This window comes from Acomys russatus, chromosome 5, assembly GCF_903995435.1.
Source record: "Acomys russatus chromosome 5, mAcoRus1.1, whole genome shotgun sequence".
Lineage (NCBI taxonomy): Eukaryota > Metazoa > Chordata > Mammalia > Rodentia > Muridae > Acomys > Acomys russatus.
The window spans coordinates 33,086,192-33,109,513 of record NC_067141.1 but is presented as its reverse complement, the minus strand read 5'-3'; the positions used below and the strand labels follow the sequence as shown (position 1 = coordinate 33,109,513).

The window sequence follows — 23,322 nt, the reverse complement described above, 5'->3', positions numbered from 1 at the left end:
CACAGCCCTGGAGAGCAATTAACTACAAAGCTTTCAAGTGTGAGAACTGCATTCCTTTCTCTTCTGTAAGGACCCTCTAGGGTAAACATAACAAGACCTCTCTGAGGACAGATGCAAACTCTTCCCATGTTCACCCCAAACGCCAGCTTCAAACACTTCCAAAAACTGACCTTACATGTACATATTCCAGTGGTGCCTCCTAAAGAGCGCGCGCTCTCCCCATCCTCCCCGTGTCTTTTCCCTGCATTCCTCTATCCGCACTCTTTCTGTGAACCAAGCAGAGATTTCGATCCTTGAGAGCCAGTGCCAAACTCTTCTCCACGCTCATCAGCATTTTGGAGACTGGATGCAGCCACTGAAGTCTGGTTAAATCCATTCAGAAGAAGGACAACTGGAGACCAGTGTCAGTGAAAGACAGCAGAGGAGGGAGAGGGTGAGTGCAGTTGCTCATGGATCGTTCCTTATCGTCACAGCTACATTAACCGTACTTACAGAGCACCCAAGAGACCCACGAGCCCAGACAGCACCCAAGGTATGACATAGCTTTATTCTTTGTACCACTCACTTTTACCTACTCTTCCTCAAATTCAACCCGAGATGTTTTAAGAGTTTTCCTTCTGTACTTTTTTTTTTTTTTTTTTTTTTTTTTTTTAAGGAAACACACTTTATTTCTTAGAGCATTTGTATGCTGGCAGCAGCTGGGAACTGATGGCACAGAGGTTTCCCACACGGTCTCTCTATCTTCTCCTAGGACCAACATGTTCTAGCAGATTGTCGCAATCAATGAGCTTCCACTCACGTGACAATGGCATCCGACATGCAGTTTATTAATACACTGAGTTGGTGTTTGGCACGGGGCATGGTATAGATTGGGAAAGGTGTATGATGAAAGCGTCCACACAGCAGTGTCCTACAGATGACTTCCCGGCCAGAATATTCCTTCATTCTCTGCCTATTCGTTCTTCCCTGGCCCTAGGCACTAGCAGTAACAACGACCTTGATAATGTTTCCATAGATTTGTATTTTTTAGAATGTGTATTTGGACTATGGTTTCATTTACTTAGAAAAACAAATTTTACAGCCATTTCATATCATGGTAACTTATCTGTGCTTTAGCACTATGCTATTCAAAATGTCTGAATACACACACACACACACACACACACACACACACCACACACACACACACACACACGTTTCCAAGTGCTGTCATTTGTATACTTACATTTAAAGTTTGGGGAAAAAAACAGAATAAATTGGATATTTCTGAGAAGCCTTTATTTTTTCACATTTGAGTTTTTATATCCAATTTAAAACTAGAATTCAAAATAACTTATAGAAAATCGAGATTTCCAATAAACTCTACTATGTGTCTCTGAATCCTGCACACTCACTGTATCAGCTGAGCAGGTAACACCCTATCATGCTGTCCTGTTAACTGATTTGTGTAGGGGTGCTTGACCTCATTCTTTACTGGGTCTTATAGAAGCCATAGTGTGGGAGAGGGAGAAAAGAAATATGCCTTGTCACCTTGCCAATTACTAAATATTCAGTAGAATGCTTAACTCTTCAGAAAATCTTGAATTTTGAGTTTTGCAATTTTGTTAAATTTTCACTAAAAATTCTGTGAAAAGAAAATCTGAAGTGTTACTAAATGTAAAGTAAAGCATAAAAAAACATTTTTCAAAAGCTAAGTTACTCTAAAGAAGAACATTTCCTTTTTTCTTTCTTTCTTTTAAATTTTTTCCTTTTTCTTCCTTAATTTATTTTTTATTAATTCATTCATATTGCATCTCAATTGTTATCCTTGTATCCTCCCTTGTATCCTCCCAATCCTCCTTCCCCCTATTCCCCTCCCCTATGACTGTGACTGAGGGGGATTTCCTCCCCCTGTATATGCTCATAGGGTATCAAGTCTCTTTTTGGTAACCTGCTGTCCTTCCTCTGAGTCCCACCAGGTCTCCCCCTCCAGGGGACATGGTCAAATGTGAGGCACCAGAGTATGTGAGAAAGTCATATCCCACTCTCCACTCAACTGTGGAGAATGTTCTGACCGTTGGCTAGATCTGGGTAAGGGTTCAATGTTTACTACATGTATTGTCCTTGGTTGGTGCCTTAGTTTGAGCAGAACCCCTGGGCCCAGATCTGCCTGTCATAATGTTCCTCTTGTAGGTTTCTAGGACCTTCTGGATCCTTCTCTTTTGCCATCCTCTCATACTTCTCTCACCTAGAGTCCCAATAGGATGTCCTCACATCTATCCCACTTTCCTAGTAGGTGAACACTTTCATGGGACATGCCCCCTGGGCTAGTGTCCAGTTATAGGTGAGTATATACCATTTGAGTAAGAAGAACATTTTCACATGTATTAATCTCAGAGAAGCTGTCAAGTAAGAAATGGAAGGTCATGCTCACTTAGGCAGCACAAACATCGAAACTGAAATAATACAGAAAATATTAGCGTGGCCCCTGCAAAAGGGTGACACACAAATTCATGAAGCACTGTATGTTAAAAATGTTTTTTAAAGATTTATTTAATTATTATGTATACAGTGTTCTTCCCGCATGCACACCTGAAGAGGGCACGAGATCTCACTAAAGATGGCTGTGAGCCACCATGTGGTTGCTGGAAATTGAACTCAGGACCTTTGGAAGAGCATGCAGTGCTCTTAACCTCCGAGCCATCTCTCCAGCCCTAAAAATATGTTTTTAAGTTTCTTTTTATTGAAAATAATTTCATACAATATATTCTTTTTATGGTTAATAGTCAAAAATAAAGCCCTTTTTATTTAGATGTTGGATGAAATTAACCAAGATTAATCCTAACAATATTTATCCACATTTTCTTACAATATAGTGCTTTTCTCACAACAATGTAAAGTATCTTTTTATTTAACACATTTATTTTTCAGTTGTTTTTAACATGAAACCTTTGCAAAAATTTGTCTCAGGAGAATTCTAAGAAACACAGACCATCCACAGAGGTAGTCAAGCACTTCCTTCATCTTTTCAGTAAGGAAATGCAATTGAACTATATTGGCTCCAGTGTATGTGCTTTATAGAAAAAAATCCGTTTTAACACCTTATAAAATTGTTGCCTTGAGTTTCTACACTCGGTAATGAGATAATGCTTTTTAAAATGTTCATTAAAATATACAAACATATAATCAGGATTTTTTTTTTCTTAAACTAGAAAGATTACAGTCAAGGTCACAGGTGTTTAAAGTGCTCTACATAATTACTTTGTACTTTTTTCCTTTTTTATTATTAATTTATTCAAATTACATCTCAGTTGTTAGCCCATCCCTTGTATCCTCCCATTCCTCCCTCCCTCCCGCTTCCCCCCTATTCCCCTCCCCTATGTCTGTGACTGAGGGGGACCTCCTCCCCCTGTATATGCTCATAGGGTATCGAGTCTCTTCTTGGTGACCTATTATCCTTCCTCTGAGTGCCACCAGGCGTCCCCATCCAAGGGACATGGTCAAATATGGGGCACCAGAGTTTGTGTGAAAGTCAGTTCTCCTTCTCCACTTAACGGTGGAGAATGTCCTGTCCATCGGCTTGTCTGGGTAGGGGTTCGAAGTTTACTGCCTATATTTTCCTTGGCTGGTGCCATCAATAACTCAACTGACACCACATGCTGGTGAGCATGTGGAGAAAGAGGAACACTCCTTCATTGCTGGTGGGAATGCAAACTAGTACAACCACCTTGGAAATCTATCTGGCGCTTTCTCAGAAAACTGGGAATAGGGCTTCCTCAAGACCCAGCTATTCCACTCCTTGGAATATACCCAGAAGATGCACTACCACACAACAGGGATATATGCTCAACCATGTTCATAGCTGCCTTCATTCATAATAGCCAGAACATGGAAACAGCCTACATGTCCCTCAGTAGAAGAATGGATAAAGAAACTGTGGTACATTTACACTATGGAATACTACTCAGCTATTAAAAACAAGGAATTTCTGAAATTTGTGGACAAATGGATTGAACTAGAAATTATCATAATGAATGAGTTCACCCAGAAGCAAAAAGAGTTAAATGGTATATACTCACTTATATCGAGACACTAGTCCAAGGGGTACGTCCCCATGAAAAACTTTACCTACCAGGAAAGTGGGTCAAAGGGGAGGACATCCTATTGATACTTTAGGTGTGAGAAGCCTGGGAGAATGAGGAAATAGAAGGATCCAGAGGGTCCTGGGAAACTACAGGCGGGTCTGGGCCCTGGGGTCCTCCTCAAGCTCTACATAATTACTAAAGTCTAAAGTAAGTTTATGATATTGAATTAAATTTGATAAAAATTACCATGATTAGACTATCTAAAGAATAATGTCTGTTTATTTTCAGTTAAATTTAACTAATACCCGAAGTATTTGGTGTCACTGTTTGATTTCAAAACAATCTCATTTCAAACTCTTTTTTTTAATATTTTATTAATTTATTCATATTACATCTCAATTGTTGTCCCATCCCTTGTATCCTCCCATTCCTCCCTCCCTCCCCTCCACTATGTCAGACTCATTTTTTTAAACCCTAAACAGGGTTTCTCTGTGTAGCCCTGGCTGTCCTGGAGCTCACTCTGTAGACCAGGTTGATCATGAACTTGGTGATCCTCCTGGTTATGCTGGGACTAAAGTCATGAGCCAGCAACACCTGGCTAAAAACCAACTTTTTTCCCATGTCTGTCATGCTTTGCAGTTCCTATGACATACCCCAAAGCACTTTGCTTACCATTTCTCACAATGAATACATACAAGATCATTTTCCAGTTCTTCTTTGGTGTAATGTGGGAGAACAAATCCTTAAACATTTGTCATGTTAACAATATGTACTATAGTATACAGTGAAATACTCTTTGACAGTACACACAATATAGTTAAACAGAATGTAACTATCTCCCTGAAATAAAAGTATTAGTACTTATTATGGGGGAAGGAAACAAGATAATTAGAGGGATGTTTGAAGTGAGTTATGGGAAAGGCAAATAAAAGTTTCATTCATTACACAGAGAAATTCTTGGTGTGATAACTCAATAAGGAGAAAGGATTTGGCCAGAGGAGTAAAACAAGAGGTGGCTTGGGATAGACTGGTTTCTATCAGGAGTCCCCACCCTCAAGGGACTAGGAAACACAACAATGTAACAATTGTGCTTCATGCAACATATTCTGACTGGTTCCCCATCCTCCGCCTCTTCCCAGATCTTCCACAACTCCACAGTCTTTCTTTCTCCCTCTCTTCTTAGAAAAAAAAAAACACACACACACACAAACCAAAAACAAAACAAACAAAAATACACAATTTTGAAAGGTGAAAAAAACATACACATAAAAATCCTCCATTAAACACAAAATCAGAAAATATAATAAACAAAAGACCAGTAAGCCAAAAAATGACTAAATAAAGCCACATTAGACAAAAATGTGTACAATGTACAATTGAGTTCATCGTCTGTTGGCTGTCACTACTGGTCTTGGGGCCTACCTATCCTTAGGTGGCTACTATATCCAGGGAGACTCCATTGGGGAGAATTAATTTGTTACTGTTTGCCCCCTTCAAAGCATTTTCTACCTCCTATAAGGATCACCACAACTTGTTTTCTATTTATGTTTTCCACATTTGAACAACAGTCTGTCTTTTTCCAGTGTCTATAATGTTCATTATTACATTGCACACCTCACAGTGTTTGGTGAGTAAAAAGAAGGGAAGAACGGAAGGAAGGAAGGAAGGAAAGAAAGAAAGAAAGAAAGAGGGAGGGAGGCAAGGAAGGAAGCAGGAAGGGAGGAAGACTCAAGAACTGCAACCAAATTTTGGTCAAGTTTACTTCTCTTTGATGGACTTCTAAAAAAAAATCTTTAAGCCTTTGCAGTAAAGAAAATAATTCAGAAGGAATAGAGAGCCAGAAGGTAACGGCACTTGCCTCCAAGTCTGAAGACCTGAGTTCAATCTCTGGGTCCTACATGATGGAAGGAAAGAACTGACTACACAATTTATCTTCTGACTTCCACACATGTAATGGCACATACCATAGTGCATGCATATCTAGATGCACACACACACACACACACACACACACACAATGGCAGAGGAAATGAGGTTTCTAAAGGAACGTCTGTGCCCTTGAATATGGTCCCAGTTATTAGTAAATACTCTAAAAAGTAATTTGGACAGACTGTAATTAGGACGGACCTCACAGAGCAGATTCTCCACACACTGTAGCGACCTCTAGCCCCCCACACACTCACTATATCTTTTGGGAAATGCTTTGAACATTACTATCTGAATCCTCATTGTTGGCTTGCTTTCTTTTCTTTCTTTCTTTCTTTCTTTCTTTCTTTCTTTTTTTTTTTTTTTTTTTTTTTTGGTTTTTACAGACAGGGTCTCTCTGTTTTGCCTTGGCTGTCCTGGACTCACTTTGTAGACCAGGCTGGCCTCAAACTTACAATGATCTGCCTGCCTCTGCCTCCCAAGTGCTGGGATTAAAGGCATGCACTGCCATGCCTGGCCCAGTCTTGGTTTCTTTTGAACAATCTATTTATATTCAACAGGACTCTTGCAGCTTCATCCATCACTTGCACACTGGATGAAAGAAAGAGCTAGAACAGCAAGGCTTTGAGGGCTCTGGGCACCTGCATGGGCGAGGCATGAGTCATATGGTGTGCTTGAAGGACAGAACTCACATCAGGACTGATAAAAACACCAGAGTGCTTCCAACTCTGCAGTGTGTCTGAGGTTTGTCTGTGCCTTTGTGTCTTCCTCCAAAACCAGCTATTCATGCTAAGTGCAAACCAGGATATTCAGGTTATAAATCATAAAGTTTTTTTTTTAGATGTTTGCTAGACCTGAGACAGAAAAGGAGTCCACTGAGGGTTTTCTATGCGCAACATTCTGGGTTAGTTGTTTGGTTTTGCTGTGTTCTACAAGGTTAATGCTGTTTACAAAGTTGAGGTTCTGGCAGAGGTGAACTTAGTTATGTCCCTGAGCCTCTCAGAGTCTCCCTCTTCAACCGTGTGAGATAGGTACAGGGTTCATTAACCCAGATTACGTGACCTTGAACTTTTCTTGTTGCTGTGAAAAGGTACCTGAGACTGAGCAACGTAACGAGGAGATATTTATTTAGCCCACAGCTCTAGAGGTTGTGAGTCCATAATTAGGCAGCCATATCTGGGTAAGGCCTCATGCTACCTCACAACATGGTAGATAGACAACATGTGGGAGAGAGGAGAACAAAGAAACTAACCTACTTTTCAAAAGCCCACTTTACCATAAACTAACCCATTCCTTTAAGAAGTAATTCAGTCCCAGAAGGAAGACATTAATCCTTTATCAAAGTTTCCAATGCCTTGACAACCAAATTTCAACATAAGTTTTGGTAGGGACAAACAATATGAAAATTAGAGCATTCTGTCCACAAAGCCCTGGGACAAGGACACAGTGACTCATCTGGAACACACATCTTAATAACTGACTGGCCACTTGTTATGACTTGGTACTCTATACATGTCACCTTGTTTGTTTTTAAAGCAAATTTATAAACAACTTATTTCAAGCTCGCTTAATGATAGAGAAATTGAAACAAGAGATGTTAGCTCACCAAAGTGATACGTGAGCAAATGGTGCAGACATGAACTGATCCCTGCGAGTCTAAGTCCATATTTGATAGTCATCTCAGTTGGGCGGTTTACTACCCAAACATTTGATACAATGATGCAATTGTGGGAATTGGGGCATTTTTATATTTTACATTCCTAATGATAGTGTGTACATGCATGTTCATGTATGTATAGGTGCAAACACATGTGGAGACATGCCTCCATTGTCATTTATCAGGTACCATCTAACTTGTTTTCTGAGATAGGCCTACTAATGGCTTGCAATTTGCCAAGTAGGTTAGGCTAGCTGTCCAATCCCCTGTGCTGGCTTTTTAACATGAGTTCCTGAAATTTATCTTAGACCCTCATGCTTACAAGCACTTAGCTGACTAAGTCATCTCTCTGGCTCCTTTTGCTTTTAGCCCTCTGTAATGCCCAGAACCCCATGTATGTGTAATCGCTTGTCCATAGCATCTGTAATGTGGATGATCATTATTAACCCAGGGCTGTCCTTTGTCCTTGTGATCTGTGGGAAACATGACTGTAACCAACACCTGGAACAGCTCATCTGTGACCATGTTCATCTTCTTGGGATTCTCAGACCATCCAGAACTCCGAACATTCCTCTTTCTGACTTTCCTGGGCATTTATCTTGTGACCTTGACCTGGAACCTGGCCCTAATCCTCCTGATCAGAGGTGACACCCGTTTGCACACACCCATGTACTTCTTCCTCAGCAACTTATCCTTTATAGACATTTGCTACTCATCCTCTGTAGCTCCCAAGATGCTCTCTGATTTCTTTCGAGAGCAGAAGACTATCTCATTCCTGGGATGTGCCGCTCAGTTCTTTTTCTTTGTTGGTTTGGGCCTAACTGAGTGCTTCCTGCTGACAGCAATGGCTTATGATAGATACGCAGCCATCTCCAACCCGCTGCTGTACACCACCCTCATGCCCCAGGGTCTCTGTATGCGCATGGTGGCTGGGGCATATTTTGGTGGCTTCCTGAGTTCTTTCATTCAGGCCAGTTCCATATTTCAGCTCCACTTTTGTGGACCAAACCTCATCAACCACTTCTTCTGTGACCTCCCACCAATCCTGGCACTGTCCTGCTCCAACACATTCCTTAGCCAAGTGGTGAATTTCCTCATAGTGATCATGGTAGGAGGGACTTCATTTCTCATCCTCCTGGTCTCCTACAGTTACATAGTGTCTGCAGTCTTGAAGATCCACTCTGTGAAAGGCCGGTGGAAAGCCTTCAACACATGCGCCTCACACCTCATGGCAGTGAGCATGCTATTCGGGACAGCACTCTTCATGTACCTGCGGCCCAGCTCCAGCTACTCATTCAGCAGAGACAAGGTAGTGTCTGTCTTCTATTCACTGGTGATTCCCATGCTGAACCCTCTCATTTACAGTTTGAGGAACAAAGAGATCAAAGATGCCCTGTGGAAAGTGATGGAGAAAAAGAAAGTGTTTTCTAACTTGTGAGTAGAAACATACTCCTCCACTCCACTAGAGGCAAACATCACCCTAGCCATCACCTCCTCCTCTGCCTTGAGCGAGGGAGACATTCTGTGTTAATATTTGAAAATGAACTATAAAAATGATCCCCCAGAGAGTATAGGGATAGACAACTGGAATTGGGAGACATTGGGTGGCAATGCAGAAACCTAGTGTAGGGAAAACTCCCTGGAATCTATGAGTGTGGCTCCAGCCAAGATTCATAGTAATAGGGAATATGGAGCCTGAATCAGCCATCTTCTGTAACCAGGAAAGGCTTCCAGTGGTGGAACTGGGATACCAACCCAGGCACAAAACTTTGATTTACAATCTGTCCTGCCTGAAAGATGTGCTGGGCCAGTGGTGGTGCAGAAGTGTGGGAGTGGCCAACCAATGACTCATCTAACTAGAGGCCCACACCAGGAGAGGGAGCCCATGCTACACACTGCCTGAATGGCCAGGAATGGCTGAATAGTCCAGGGTCCTAAGACAGAACCAAACAAAACTGACCCCAAAAGGTCAAGGAAATGATTCCTAATGATAGTCTGCTCTACTCACAGATCAATTCCTAGCCCAATTTTCACCAGAGAAGCTTCATCCAGCAGTTGCTGAATGGGAGCAGATGCAGATACCCGCATCCAAGCATTCAGTGGAGCTTGAGGAACCCCTCTGAAGAAAGGAAAGAAAGATTATAGATAGGTAGAGGATACCAGGGGAACACAGCCCACAGAATTAACTAAGCGGGGCTCATGGGGCTCATAGAGCTAAAGTGGCAATCACAGAGCCTGCATGGGTCTGAGCTAGGTCCTTCGTATATATGGTATGGTTATTTAACTTAGTGCTCTTATGGGACTCCTCACAGTGGGAGTTTGGAGAGTCTCTGACTCTTTTGCCTACTATCCTAGGACCCTTTTCCTCTACTGGGATGCCTCATCCAACCTTGATATAAGGATTTGTGCCTTGTTGTATATTGCTATGCTGTGTTCAGTTAATATCCCTGGAAGGCCTGCTCATTCCTGAAGGGAAACAGGAGAGGAGTGGAGGGAGGGGAAACTGTGGTCAGGATGTATTGTGTGAGAAAAGAATAAAATAAAATAAAATAAAAATGAGGCCCTTCCCATCAGATGTGTCTCCATTCTTCATGCTCACTTGCCTATTGAGGTCACCAATCAAAAACAAAAGTGAAAGGAATTTCTTCATTAAAAACAGCTCCCATCTGGGCATGGTAGCCCACTCAATTAATCCCTACACTCAGGAGGAATAAGCAAACAGATCTCTGTGAGCTGATGCTAGCCTGATCTACACAAGGAGTTCCAGGCTAGTTGGGGCCATATCCTGAGATGCTATCTAAAAACAAATTTATAGTAACATATTTTGTAATGATTGTGACAACTATCTGTTATTAGGCAATGGATGCCAAACATTGTATTTAGATATGAAATGAAGAAACAACATCTCAGCAGGAAACCCAACTTGCTCAACATCACGCCAGAAATAAGGACAGAACTCTGGTATAGATACAGGTCTTCTGGAAATTGCTCCTACCAGATGGCAGAATTTGAAGAGGTCTGTTGTCTATAGGTTAGAAAAATTATAAGAACAAAACATCCATTCCATTAAACAGGGTGTTCTTGTTGAATTCGCTTTATGGCAGCTGAGCCATTCTCTAAGCAAATGCTAAAGAGGATTTTCCTTTGCTACAGCCTCTGCCTCAGCTGTACAAGAACCCGACTAACGCGATTCCTATGTCCAACAGTTTTGCACTGTTGATCATCTCTCTCCAAGTTTGTCATTGTTTGAGTCAGTATTGCCTAGATTTTAACCATGTTATGTCTTCGTCAGTCTGACACTGGGAACAAATCCCACTTCAGCTTACTGTCTGTCTTGATCAACATAACCATACATGCCCTCCTCTGTCTGAAGGGAATCCCTCGGAAATCTCTGTTCCTCCCTTACCTGGGTTAACACTTGCAGCTCCATGAGGGGTATTGCACATTTTTCATCATCTTGGGGAAATGCAGAGTAGGCTTTCATACCTGTACAACTGCTTTTTGGAGGGAAAGACATTTAAAGTAGGTTTGTCCATCAGAGATATCCCTGCTAGGAAGATCCACTCTGGCTTCATCGTGTCTCTAGAAACTGCCAACAAACTCCCTTTTGCCATCCTGATCACTTGAGGACCCCATGGAGCCATAGAGCCTCCAGCATGCCTCCTGACTACACGCCCAGATTCCCCACATCTGCTGTCCTCAAGCTGACCAGAGCTTACAGACAATAGAACATGTAGAAGTAAAGAGATACTCCGGAAGGCAGGAGATAAGGAGCCAGCAGGCAGTTTTCCAATGTTTCGATAGTGTCTGCTCACAGGACGCCACAAGTTCTACAAAAGAAAAGATCTCAACCTTCTAAGAGCTTATCCTTCCCCTGACCACTGTGCAGGCCAGCGCACTGACTTTTTGGTAAGGGTAGGCTTTGTAGCAGCAATATTGAGATTTGATGTGATTTCATTGTTCAAATAAGAGAAATGTCACTCCACATTGGGGGGAGCATAATCAATGCATTGGAGGAAAATCAGCTGTCTTAGGTTTCCAGGGTTCCCAAAATTCACTCTCATCCAAGACCAAAAATATTTAGGATGACCTCTATAGGTCATATACATCCACTGCTTGATATCCAAAAACTTGTATGCTAATTAAAAATAAAGAAAAAATCAAAGTGTCAGGATGCATCCTTTAGTCTCTGAAAAGTAAAACATCATTAGTAATTTAAATATATCTCATTTGGTACTAAAAGTTAAGAACTCTTAACTAAGCACAGTAGCACATACCTATGATTCCAGTCCCAGATGACTCTGTATGTAAAATTCTTGCTACACATGACTGATAACCTGAGCTCCATCTTTGAAACCCAATATGGTCAGTGAGTACAAACTCCCACAAGTTGTCCTCTGACCTCTTCATATACACTGTGGCATACACAGGTATACACATGTGTGCACACATGCAATAATAATAACTACAATTTTAAATTAAAAAAATCAAAGCATCAGCTGAATTCCTGATAGCGTTCCATGGAGAACAAGGCTTGTATCTGACACCACAGCTGTTTCTGAGGGGTTACCCCACTCAGGAGGACTAACTTACTATTGCTGTATGTCCCTGGAGTCTTCAGAGAGATAGCATGCTGGCCTGGAGAGATGACTTAGAGGTTAAGAGCATTGGCTGCTCTTCCAAAAGTCCTGAGTTCAATTCCCAGCAACCACATGGTGGCTCACAACCATCTATAATGGGATCTGGTGCCCTCTTCTGTTATGCAGGTGTGTAGTAGGCAAAACACTGTATATGTAAATAAATTAATCTTTTTTTAAAAGATGGCATGCTTCCTACAAGGAGACAGATGCCACTAAAACAGAAGAAAGAAGGGGGAGCTGAGCTATCCTATCCAATTTTCTCCAAAAATCATGCCAACCTTCCAAGGGTAGGCTAAGTGAAGAAAAAGCCCTGTAGGCTCCCCTTCTTGGAGAGATGAGAATGGAGTTCCAAACACATGCTGAGATATCTCAGTTTCTTGCACTATCACTCACCAAATGCTGAACTGAAGGGCCATTCATGACTCCAAGGGCCTCCATGTCAGGAGAGGACAACCAGACTGCCAGGAATCCCCAAATCTCAGGGTAGGACTCAATAAGGATGTTTCTAGCCAATGCCTGGATTTTTTTCAGGACTGTTGAGAAAACACAATAATTATTTTAAATATTTTTGGAAAATGATTTAATAAATATCATGAATTTTTGTTATCAAATCTCTCCCTCTTCCTCTTCCTCTTCCTCTTCCTCTTTCACTCCCCTTCCTCCCACTCACCCCCACACAGAGACATTCTTTCAGGAAAGTATGTCAAGGTTCCCATGACTACCAGTCACATCCCTGTGCCATTTTTCCCTATCCCTTGATCCACCACAGTTATAACCATCAATGATGTAATCTATGTCTGACTTCCCTCCAGACAATAAATTCCATGAATGCAGAGGTCACACTGTTTTTCTGATACCCAGAAGTCACTAAATACGTGTTGTGATTGATCATTAAGATTAACCTTTTAAAGGAAATAAATGATACAGCCAAATTGTGATATCTGTCATATGAAACTGCATGTTGCATATTATTGATGAAATGTCTGTACATGGGTGTGAATGACTTTGCACAAAGCTCAATGATGATCTAGCGCGGATAAGTGGCTTCTGGGGTTTTTTTTTTTTTTTTCAGGGCTTTCCTGAGTACATTTTCATCACCTCCTCATTGTATTCTAATTGTGGAGGGAGGAGAGAGGGGAGGGGTGGGGGGAGAGGGATGGGCACAGAGAGACAGAGGAAAGGACACTCTCTCGTGTTGCTTAGTAACTTTTTAATAACTCCCATTGCATCCGCAAGTGCTTGCCTTTGCCATTGAAAATTATACTTGCCACAAATATCTGGCACAAATCCCTACGCTGACTATTATATTAGACTTCTAATTTGGTGTTTGGGGGAACACTGTCGGCTGTGCATGTGTTCTGGCTGAAGAAGAGCAGACCTTGACTATGGATAAACTGGAATGCTTGTCTTTCTAATACAGAGGTAGGTGAAAACGTTCTGAAGATGTGATAGAACTTATGATTTAGGTAGTGTTCATCCTTTAGTCTCTGAAAATTAAAACACTTATTAGTAACTTAAGTATACGTTATCTTAACTGAAAGTTAAAAGACTCTTAGCTAGGTGTGGTAGCACACGCCTTTGATTCCAGCACTCAGGAGGCCAGCCTTGTCTACATAGAGAGCTTCACGTTAGCCAGACCTACAAAGTGAGATCCTGTCTAAAAAACTAAGATCGATAGATAGATAGATAGATAGATGGTATGATCTATAGCATAAAGCATTGTACTTCTGAAACACATTTAAACTAAACGTTTTTTTTACGTCAAACTCATTGCCTGAACATCTAGTGAGTATCTCTGATGTATAGGATATTAATCCCTATGATCCCTTTATAAAAAGAAGATTAAAAGCTAGCTTCAAACAGAAGAGAAACTTACATAATGGTGATGACAGCATTGCAATGACATTGGTGAACTACACTTGTATAATGCTTTGGTGTACATTCACAGGCAGAAAGACAGTAACACTCTCTCACAGTAACACAAATGATTACAGGGCGTAGTAGAAGGTCTAAAAAAAAAAAGAGTAAAGGAGAGCAGACACTTGGTGGGGACCTACTACACATTACACACATCCATTAGCTCATACGTCTGTTCCCAAAGAATTACCAAATAACTGAATTATGCTAGTAAGATGCTAGCAATTCAATAGAGATGAAAGAAAGTCTTGACACCAGGAACTTTTCATTTTAAGTGAAAAAAAAAAAAAACAGAAATATGTATAGAAGATGCTGGGCTGCCGGAAGCAAAGCCCACTGTAAAGAAAACCCCGGCTTCTCATTGTGTGGAATAATGCTCCAAAGGTCATAATGGCTAAATTGCTCAGGGTTAGAGGGTCAAAATGAAAGTGCTTGACATGCTTGTGTCCTTTGGGCAAGCTGCCTCTAGGACCGATCATGCCACCCTGAGGGGGTCGTGTAGCATGGCTGTCACTTCATCCTGAACTCTTCTTGAGCCCAAGTCTAGGACTTTTCTAAAGTGATTGGCCACAAAACACAGGTGGACTGCTAGGACTTCAAAGAGAGGCAAACTGTCTATTGCTCTGGTCTAAGTTCTGAGAGAACAGAATGTACAGGCCCTAGGTTCTTCACTTGGGCGATGCTTCACAGAGACGTAAGAAATGTAAGAAAAAAACTGGAACTAACCCTCCTTCACCCAAGGCCTTTCTTCAGTAAGTTGTATTTCTCACAACAACTGTGCAAAAAAAGGAAAGGAACATATACAATATCACAGTTCAAATCATTACAGAAAGCATTTCATTTCCAATGTTATGAGTTACTTATTTTAAAATCAGAAACTATTTTAATTTTTTTAATTAGGTTTTTTTAAGAAGGCATAAGGCACTATATATTTTTAAGTAAAGTTGCCAGAATGAGGTGTGGTGGTACACCCCTGAAATTTGGTGCTTGGTAGGCTAAGACAGAAAGGTTAGAAGTTCAATGAGAGCCTGAGCAACCTAGCAAGACCCTATCTCCAAAAGAGTAAAAAATCAATCACTGAATTAGTTAATTAAGTTTATCAGAATTGCCTAAGTAAAATTGTTCACAGATAGTGGCCACCACTATTGAGACACGCACCCTTCTAGACTTCTAGGCTCGTAGCTTTTTCTCCCTAAAATTACATCAGCTAATAATATTTAGCATTTTACCCATCACTAAAAGATCTCCTCACAATTCTACACTGTCAGCCAAAGTTTGCCAATTTTAAGCTGCACAATACATAGCACTTAATGAGCCAACTTTTTACACTAAAAAATAGCTTAAATTCTTTTTTATTTTATTTTTCACTGCCCTGTGATGAGCTTTCTTGATCCTCATCACACTAAGAATTTGGTTTATTCAGCCTTTAACCTGAATTCCCAAAGCAGAATTTCATACTAGTAAATAATGTTTGTACAATTTCAGCTTTAATACATACTTCCAAATGCCATTCCTCCAAATTTTGTTCCTGGTATTCAATATATTTGAAGGTCTCTCTTTCCCTACATCTATATCTAAATAGCAGGCCTTCTCAACACTGGACAATATTCATCATGAAAAGATACATCTGATTGCAATTTTAATTTGCACTTTAATTAGAAGTATGGTTAACCATATTTTCACATGTGAGCTGATCAACACATCATTGTGAGACTTACACTCCATTTTTTTAAGTTTCTGTCAGTGTCATGTTGGTTTATAAAAGCTTTTCATCAAAGATATTAAGAATAGATCAGGCATGGTGGTACACACCTTTAATGCTAGCACTTGGGAGGCAGGGACAGACAGATCTCTATGAGTTTAAGGCTAACTTGCTTACATAGTGAGTTTCAGGCCAGCAAGAGCTACATAAGGGAGGCCTTGTCTCACAAACAACAACAAAGATTAATGTTTTGGGAGGTTTTTACAGATAGTGTCCCATTTTTTCACTTATATTTTATTGATATTTACAATACTTTTGAAGCCATGAGTGTTACACACTGTCACCTAATCAAATCTAATTGTCTTTAATATGCTTTTCATCTACTTCAAATATTTTCATAGTCTTATGTATTTATTTGTGTTTGTTTGTTTTATGTATATTAGTGTTTTGCCTGCAAGTGTGTCTATGCACCACTTGTGAGCCATGGTGCCCCTGGTGTGTGTGGAAGCCTGAAGGAGGAATCAGATCTTCTGACAGATGAATCACAAATGGTTGGAATGCACCATGTGGGTGCTGGGAATCAAATCCAAGTCCTCTGAAAGAGCAGCAGGTGCTTTTAATCCTTGAGCCATCTCACCAACCCCTCCAAAATTTATTTTTTAAAACATCACTTCAATTTTATTCTAATGTTTTCACTGCTTTAACATTTGCTACCTATTGTTTTATTTTTCTGTGAGAAATACATATGTTTGTAATCCATTTCAGTTTTTAGTATCTCTGTGTAAAAGGAAGCCAAAGATTCAACACATTTAGATCTAGGCTCAATCAAAACTAGAAAATTAATATATCATGTAACTTGGTGTGTCTATTTCTGAGACCCTGTCTTAAATAAATTATAGGTGCATGCAAAAATCATTTACCAAATGCTACACACTGAATTATTTAAAATATTAATTAAAGCCCACTAGTCTCCTATGCTTTCAGAAAGCCTGGATCCCAACGCCATCCATCACTGGCTTTCCAATCTCCCTTTCTCAGCTCCAGTCTCCCAAGACTGCTTCCTCACCTAGCTAATGCCTTGTGCCTCTCAACCCTTCAAAACAAATGTGACTCCTACCCTACCTTATTTATAACACACAAAGTCTCTTTCTTAGCAAACAATATACTGCCCATCAGTCTTCAGAGGAGCTGGCAGATTTTATAGCAACAGTAACAGGATACATGCAATAAAACAAAATATGAAGAAGAAGAAGGAGGAGGAAGAAGAGGAAGAAGAAGAGAAGAAAAAAAGAATAAGAAGAAGAAAGAAAAGAAGAAGAAGAAGAAGAAGAAGAAGAAGAAGAAGAAGAAGAAGAAGAAGAAGAAGAAGAAGAAGAAGAACAAGAAGAAGAAGAAGAAGACAGAAGACAGAAGACAAGAAACTACAATATGGCTACATACTTTTTAATGGGATAAGTAATGAAGTACCACATATGTTTTGAAGAGCAAGGCGGTTAGTAACAGAGTCCCGACTTTTCTAAGATGAATATTATGAAGTGCTCTCCCTTCTACACATAAGCATTTCCCCTGGGGCTCCACAGAGTGTGCCTTCAGCAGTGTCATGGTGCTCGTCCATGTAGATGCCTTTGATAAAAGACAAAGTCTCAAGTAGATTTTGGTCCTGCTTGGCTTACTGCTGCTGCTTGATCAGTGAGTGCAGATGGAAAGAATAGCTTCAGAATGCCAGTCACAGGGACAATGATACTAAATGCTAGCACACTGAAAATAGACTCCTACTGACTTGTGTACCTTAAGCACATATCAGTGAAGGATTGTAGAAATGCTTTAACTAAAAGTATGTAACTTAAAATAGAAAAATGACAATTTGCTTTTCTGTGGAAATGAATTATTTTTTTGGTTTTTTAGTTTTTTGAGACAGGGTTTCTCTGTGTAGCCTTGGCTGTCCTGGACTCTCTTTGTAGACCAGGCTGGCCTTGGACTTACAGTGATCCACCTGCCTCTGCCTCCTGAGTGCTGGGGCTAAACACGTGTGCCACCACACCTGGCTTAGAAATGAATTTTTAATGATAGAAATATCAGCAATCTAAGATGTTCACAAAGTTTCTATTTAAGTTTTATGTATCCTAATTTCTCAGTAAATTCATTAAGTTGACCCGATTTTTAGGTAATTTTAAAGAAAAAGCATCAACAATTGTTATGGAATCCTCTAGTATGTTTATTTTGAGGGAAGATGATTTATATTCTTTCATCTTTATTTTCATCTTCATTATGCTGTCTTTGTTTGATTGATTGTTTCTTGAGACAGGGTTTCTCTGTGTAGCCTTGGCTATCCTAGACTTACTTTCAAGACAAGGCTGGTCTCAATCTCACAGAAATCTGCCTTCCTCTGTCTCTCCAAGTGCTGGGATTACAGACATGTGCCACCACGCCCAGCTTTATGCTATCTTTTTCACATTTTATTCAACTGTTTTAAATTCCAACTGTCTAAATATACTCCTGAAGTGGAATTTGGTCGTCTCAGATGTCTGAATGCTCTTAAATGTTTCTGCTTATTAAATATGCAGCTATTCTTATTGAAAATGAAGTTATTCTCCAATGGCTTGTTTCTGATTTGAAAGCAAAGGCTATTTTTTTCTGTTATATAGAAATTGTACAAAGTTTCTAGAATACACATTGAAGAATCTGGCTAAAATTCTCCTTTCCTACTTCATAGTCTCATTCTGACCAAATGAACACCTTTCTCTTTTTTACTCCTGTAGTGAAGAGCACTGAGCTGAGCCATCTCTGACATTCTTTGAAGCTCTAATGATCAGTTCTTCTGATCACCAAATGTTATGACCATTAAACAACTCTGAACATCCACCACTGGTCCTTGGCTTTTCCGGGGGGCCCTGTGAGTCTACAGTGAGACCCTGGTTCCCAGTTTGCTACAGAGCAGTACTTATGAGGGCCTGGTTCTTCCTTCCTGTACGTTACATCAGGAGATGAGAACTGATGAAGCTAGTTAATGAATGACTTAAGCTTTTTCTACCCATCAGGATTATGATAATCCACAATAATTCCCAGACACTGATGTGGCAGAATGGTGCAGTCACAAAATTTGTGGGGACTGTTGAGGAAGAAAGAATCAGTGAACGCTGCTTAAACATATCAAGATAGGTTTTAGACAAAACTGCTGCAACAAGAAAGAATGTTTGAGCTCAACTCCAGATGCAGCAAGATTGGGTGAGTGTCTACAGAAATTAGCTAGTAAAACTGACAGGATTAGTGGAAATTAGAAAAAATACTGAAAGGGACTATAGAGAACAAGATGATTCTTGTTAAACTGGCTAAAATGAATTCTTGCTACAGATAGTCCAAGCACTCAGATACAAGGTTTTTTTCTGTATTAACATTTGATTTTTTTTTATTTTTTATTAATTTATTCTTGTTACATCTCAATGGTTATCCCATCCCTTGTATCCTCCCATTCTTCCCTCCCCTCCCATTTTCCCCTTATTCCCCTCCCCTATGACTGTTCCTGAGGGGGATTTCCTCTCTCTGTATATGCTCATAGGGTATCAAGTCTCTTCTTGGTAACCTGCTATCCTTCCTCTGAGTGACACCAGGTCTCCCCCTCCAGGGGACATGGTCAAATATGAGGCACCAGAGTATGTGAGAAAGTCAGACCCCACTCTCCACTCAATTGTGGAGAATGTTCTGCCCATTGGCTAGATCTGGGTAGGGGTTTAAAGTTTACCGCCTGTATTGTCCTTGGCTGGTGCCTTAGTTTGAGCGGGACCCTGGCCCAAATCTGCCTATCATAATGTTCTACTTGTAGGTTTCTAGGACCCTCTGGATCCTTCTACTTTGCTGTTCTCACATGCTTCTCTCATCTAGAGTCCCAATAGGATGTCCTCCCCTCTGTCCCAGTTTCCTGGTAAGTGAAGGCTTTCGTGGGACATGCCACTTGGGCTGGTATACAGATATAAGTGAGTATATACCATTTGAGTCTTTCTGCTTCTGGGTTAACTCACTCATTATGATCATTTCTAGCTCAATCCATTTATCCACAAATTTCGGCATTCCTTGTTTTTAATAGCTGAGTAGTATTCCATAGTGCATATGTACCACAGTTTCTTTATCCATTCTTCTACTGATGGACACTTAGGCTGTTTCCATGTTCTGGCTATTATGAATAAGGCTGCTATGAACATGGTTGACCTAATTTTCTTGTTGTGTGCTGGAGCATCTTCTGGGTATATTCTAAGGAGTGGAATAGCTGGGTCTTGAGGAAGCCCTATTCCCAGTTTTCTGAGATAGCACCAGATAGATTTCCAAAGTGGCTGTACTAGTTTGCATTCCCACCAGCAATGAAGGAGTGTTCCTCTCTCCCCACATCCTCGCCAGCATGTGGTGTCACTTGAATTTTTGATCTTAGCCATTCTGATGGGTGTAAGATGGAATCTCAGAGTTGTTTTGATTTGCATTTCCCTGATAACTAAGGAGGTTGAGCATTTCTTTAAGTGTTTCTCAGCCATTTGATATTTCTCTGTTGAGAATTCTCTATTTAGTTCCAAGCCCCATTTCTCAATTGGGTTATTTGGTTTGGTGGTGTTTAATTTCTTGAGTTCTTTATATATTTTGGATATTAGACCTTTGTCAGATTTGGTTTTTTTAATGTAGTCTTTTTATTATTCACATTACATCCTGGTCCTAGCCCAGTCTCACCCCCTTTCTCTTCCCATCTCCCTCCCATATTCCTCAGAAAAGGGGATCCCCCTGTCCATCCACTCCAGCTCATCAAGTCAAATAAGGACTGAGCGTGTCCTCTTCTCCTGTGGCCTGGCAAGGCAGTTCCGCTACAGGGAAGTGATCAAAATGCGGGCCAAAGAGTCCATGTCAGAGAGACAACTCCCACTCCCCTTACTAGAGGACCCATATGAAGCCTGAGATGCCCATCTGCTACATCTTTGTAAGGGGCGGAGGTCCAGTCCATGCAAGGTCTTTTTTGAGGCTTTAGTCTCTTGGTTAGTTGACTCTGTTGGTCGTCTTGTGCGGCAGCTCTTGTCACCTTCAGGTCCTTTTCTCCTCCCCCCCCCCACTTCTCCACAAGACTCCCTATGTATTGCCCAATGTTTGGCAAAAATTTTGACCCAAAATCCATCCTGCCTACAAGATGTGCAGGGATAAAGATAGAGCAGAGATTGAGAGAATGACCAACCAATGCCTGGCCCAACCCAAGACCGGGAGAGAACCAACCCCTGACACTACTAGCAATTCTCTGCTACGCTTGCAGACAGAAGCCTAGCAGAGTTGTCCTCTGAGAGGCTCCACCCAGAAACACCTCAAAATAGATACAAGATACAAGAATTTTAATATTAGAAATGATAGATTGGACAGCAAGGATGGGGGAAGCTCACTAAATGGACTTAGCAGGTTGCCTGCTGAAAATGAACTTGGGAAGACAGGACAGGGAAAGCCAAGTCTGAAAAGCTGATGGAAAGAAGGCTCAGAGGTTCCCAACCAAAATCTTTGGTCAAGGAGAATTATTTGAATTTGAGTCCTTGGCTTGCTGTTTATTGACAGCAGCTGTGCAAATGTAGGAAAGTTGTGCACTGCTCTAAGCTTCAAGGAAAATCATAACCAGTCTGAAGGCCCCATTGACTTTAAGGTGAAAACCAAGACAAATTTTCAGTGTTTTGAAAGCCCCTGGTGAAAATGCAGAATAGCCCCCACGTAAAGAAGTTATTCCTACAAGACAGAGGACAATTAATGGGTGAGTGACCACAGTGTGTGAGTGTCTCCCTACCCACAATGAAGGCGACAACTATGATCGTTCTCCCTGCAAACCAGGCACCATCAGGATAAGGAATTTCTAGGCCAAAAATTGAAGACTTTGGTGCATTTTTTTTTCTTACATAGTCATGACCAGCTGAGTACTTTTAAAATCCTAATAACATAACAACGCGTAACAAATGACATTTCAGCCTCATGCTACCATAATCCAACCCCTAACATTTTTTTCTCCCTAGGTAGGCTTGACAGAAGCTTATCCCAGCCATGGGCCAGATAAACCACACCAATGTGAAGGAATTTGTCTTCCTGGCACTCACCCGCTTCCGAGAACTGGAGTTCTTTTTGTTTGCAGTCTTCTTTCTTGTATATGTAACAACTGTGCTGGGAAACGCACTCATTGTGGTTACCATAACCTCTGAGTCTCGCCTCCACACTCCTATGTACTTCCTCTTGAGGAACAAATCCATTCTTGATATTATTTTCTCATCTACCACAGTTCCCAAGTTCCTAGTGGGTCTTTTATCAGAAAGGAAAACCATCTCCTATAATGGTTGCTTGACACAGATCTTTTTCTTCCACTTTGCTGGCGGGGCAGATATTTTCTTCCTCTCCGTGATGGCCTATGACAGATACCTTGCAATTGCTAAACCCCTACACTATGTAACCATTATGAGGAGAGAGGTATGGATGGCCTTAGTGGTGGCCTCCTGGGTGGGTGGTGGTTTGCACTCAATTGTCCAGATAATTCTAATGCTTCCACTCCCCTTCTGTGGCCCCAACACTTTGGATGCCTTTTACTGTGATGTACCTCAGGTGGTGAAGCTGGCCTGCACGGACACCTTTGTTCTTGAACTTCTCATGATCTCCAACAATGGGCTGGTGACCCTGCTGTGGTTCCTCCTGCTCCTGGGCTCCTATACCATCATTCTAATTATGCTCAGATCCCATTCTGGGGAGGGACGGAACAAGGCTCTCTCCACCTGCACCTCCCACATCATGGTGGTGACTCTCCATTTCGTGCCCTGTGTTTACATCTACTGCCGACCCTTCACGACCCTGCCCATGGACACGGCCATATCTATCAATAACACTGTCATCACCCCCATGTTAAACCCTATGATCTACACTCTCAGGAACCAGGAGATGAAGTCAGCCATGAGGAGACTGCAAAGGAGGCTGGGGCCTTCTGAAAGCAATAAGCTCGGGTAAGCCATCTGGTGGAGTCCAGAAGTCTAAAGCTAATTCAGTTCTCTGCATTTGCTAGTCTAAGAATAAGAGAGAGCCAGTTCTATGTGTCTTCTGTGATATAGATGTCACCATATGTGTTCTATGATATAAACATGCAAATCTATTAGAGGGAATATGAAAATAAAATGAAGAGATGAGACCTGACAATGTGCACTATCTGACTCGTATTCAGAAAAGAAGTCTAGGAAAAATAATTGAAATCAATCCCATAAGTGCTCCTATGCTGTCGTCTTTTGCTCTAATGCCAACTTTTCCCTTTTGTCACCACCTCTGATGCAGAATAACACTACTGTCCACAAAGTTATCAGAGAATGAAGTACGGTCAATGGTGTGAGGATGGTAATCATAAAAGTCAGCATTGGTGCCCATGTGGATCAAGCATCTAAGCTT

General features: G+C 41.0%; 2 protein-coding genes and 1 non-coding gene across 3 annotated transcripts; all 3 read left to right on the top strand.

The window, feature by feature from the left end:
- Nucleotides 1–2,405: 2,405 nt before the first annotated feature.
- On the top strand, nt 2,406–2,512 carry LOC127190275 (U6 spliceosomal RNA). The gene has a single exon (XR_007830767.1). It is a non-coding gene; the product is annotated as a U6 spliceosomal RNA (small nuclear RNA).
- Nucleotides 2,513–8,131: 5,619 nt separating this feature from the next.
- On the top strand, nt 8,132–9,085 carry LOC127190035 (olfactory receptor 5A1-like). The gene has a single exon (XM_051147085.1). It carries the CDS (start codon nt 8,132–8,134, stop codon nt 9,083–9,085), a length of 954 nt encoding a protein of 317 aa, XP_051003042.1.
- Nucleotides 9,086–21,948: 12,863 nt separating this feature from the next.
- On the top strand, nt 21,949–22,893 carry LOC127190034 (olfactory receptor 4D6). Its single transcript, XM_051147084.1, has one exon. It carries the CDS (start codon nt 21,949–21,951, stop codon nt 22,891–22,893), a length of 945 nt encoding a protein of 314 aa, XP_051003041.1.
- The last annotated feature ends 429 nt before the right edge of the window (nt 22,894–23,322 follow it).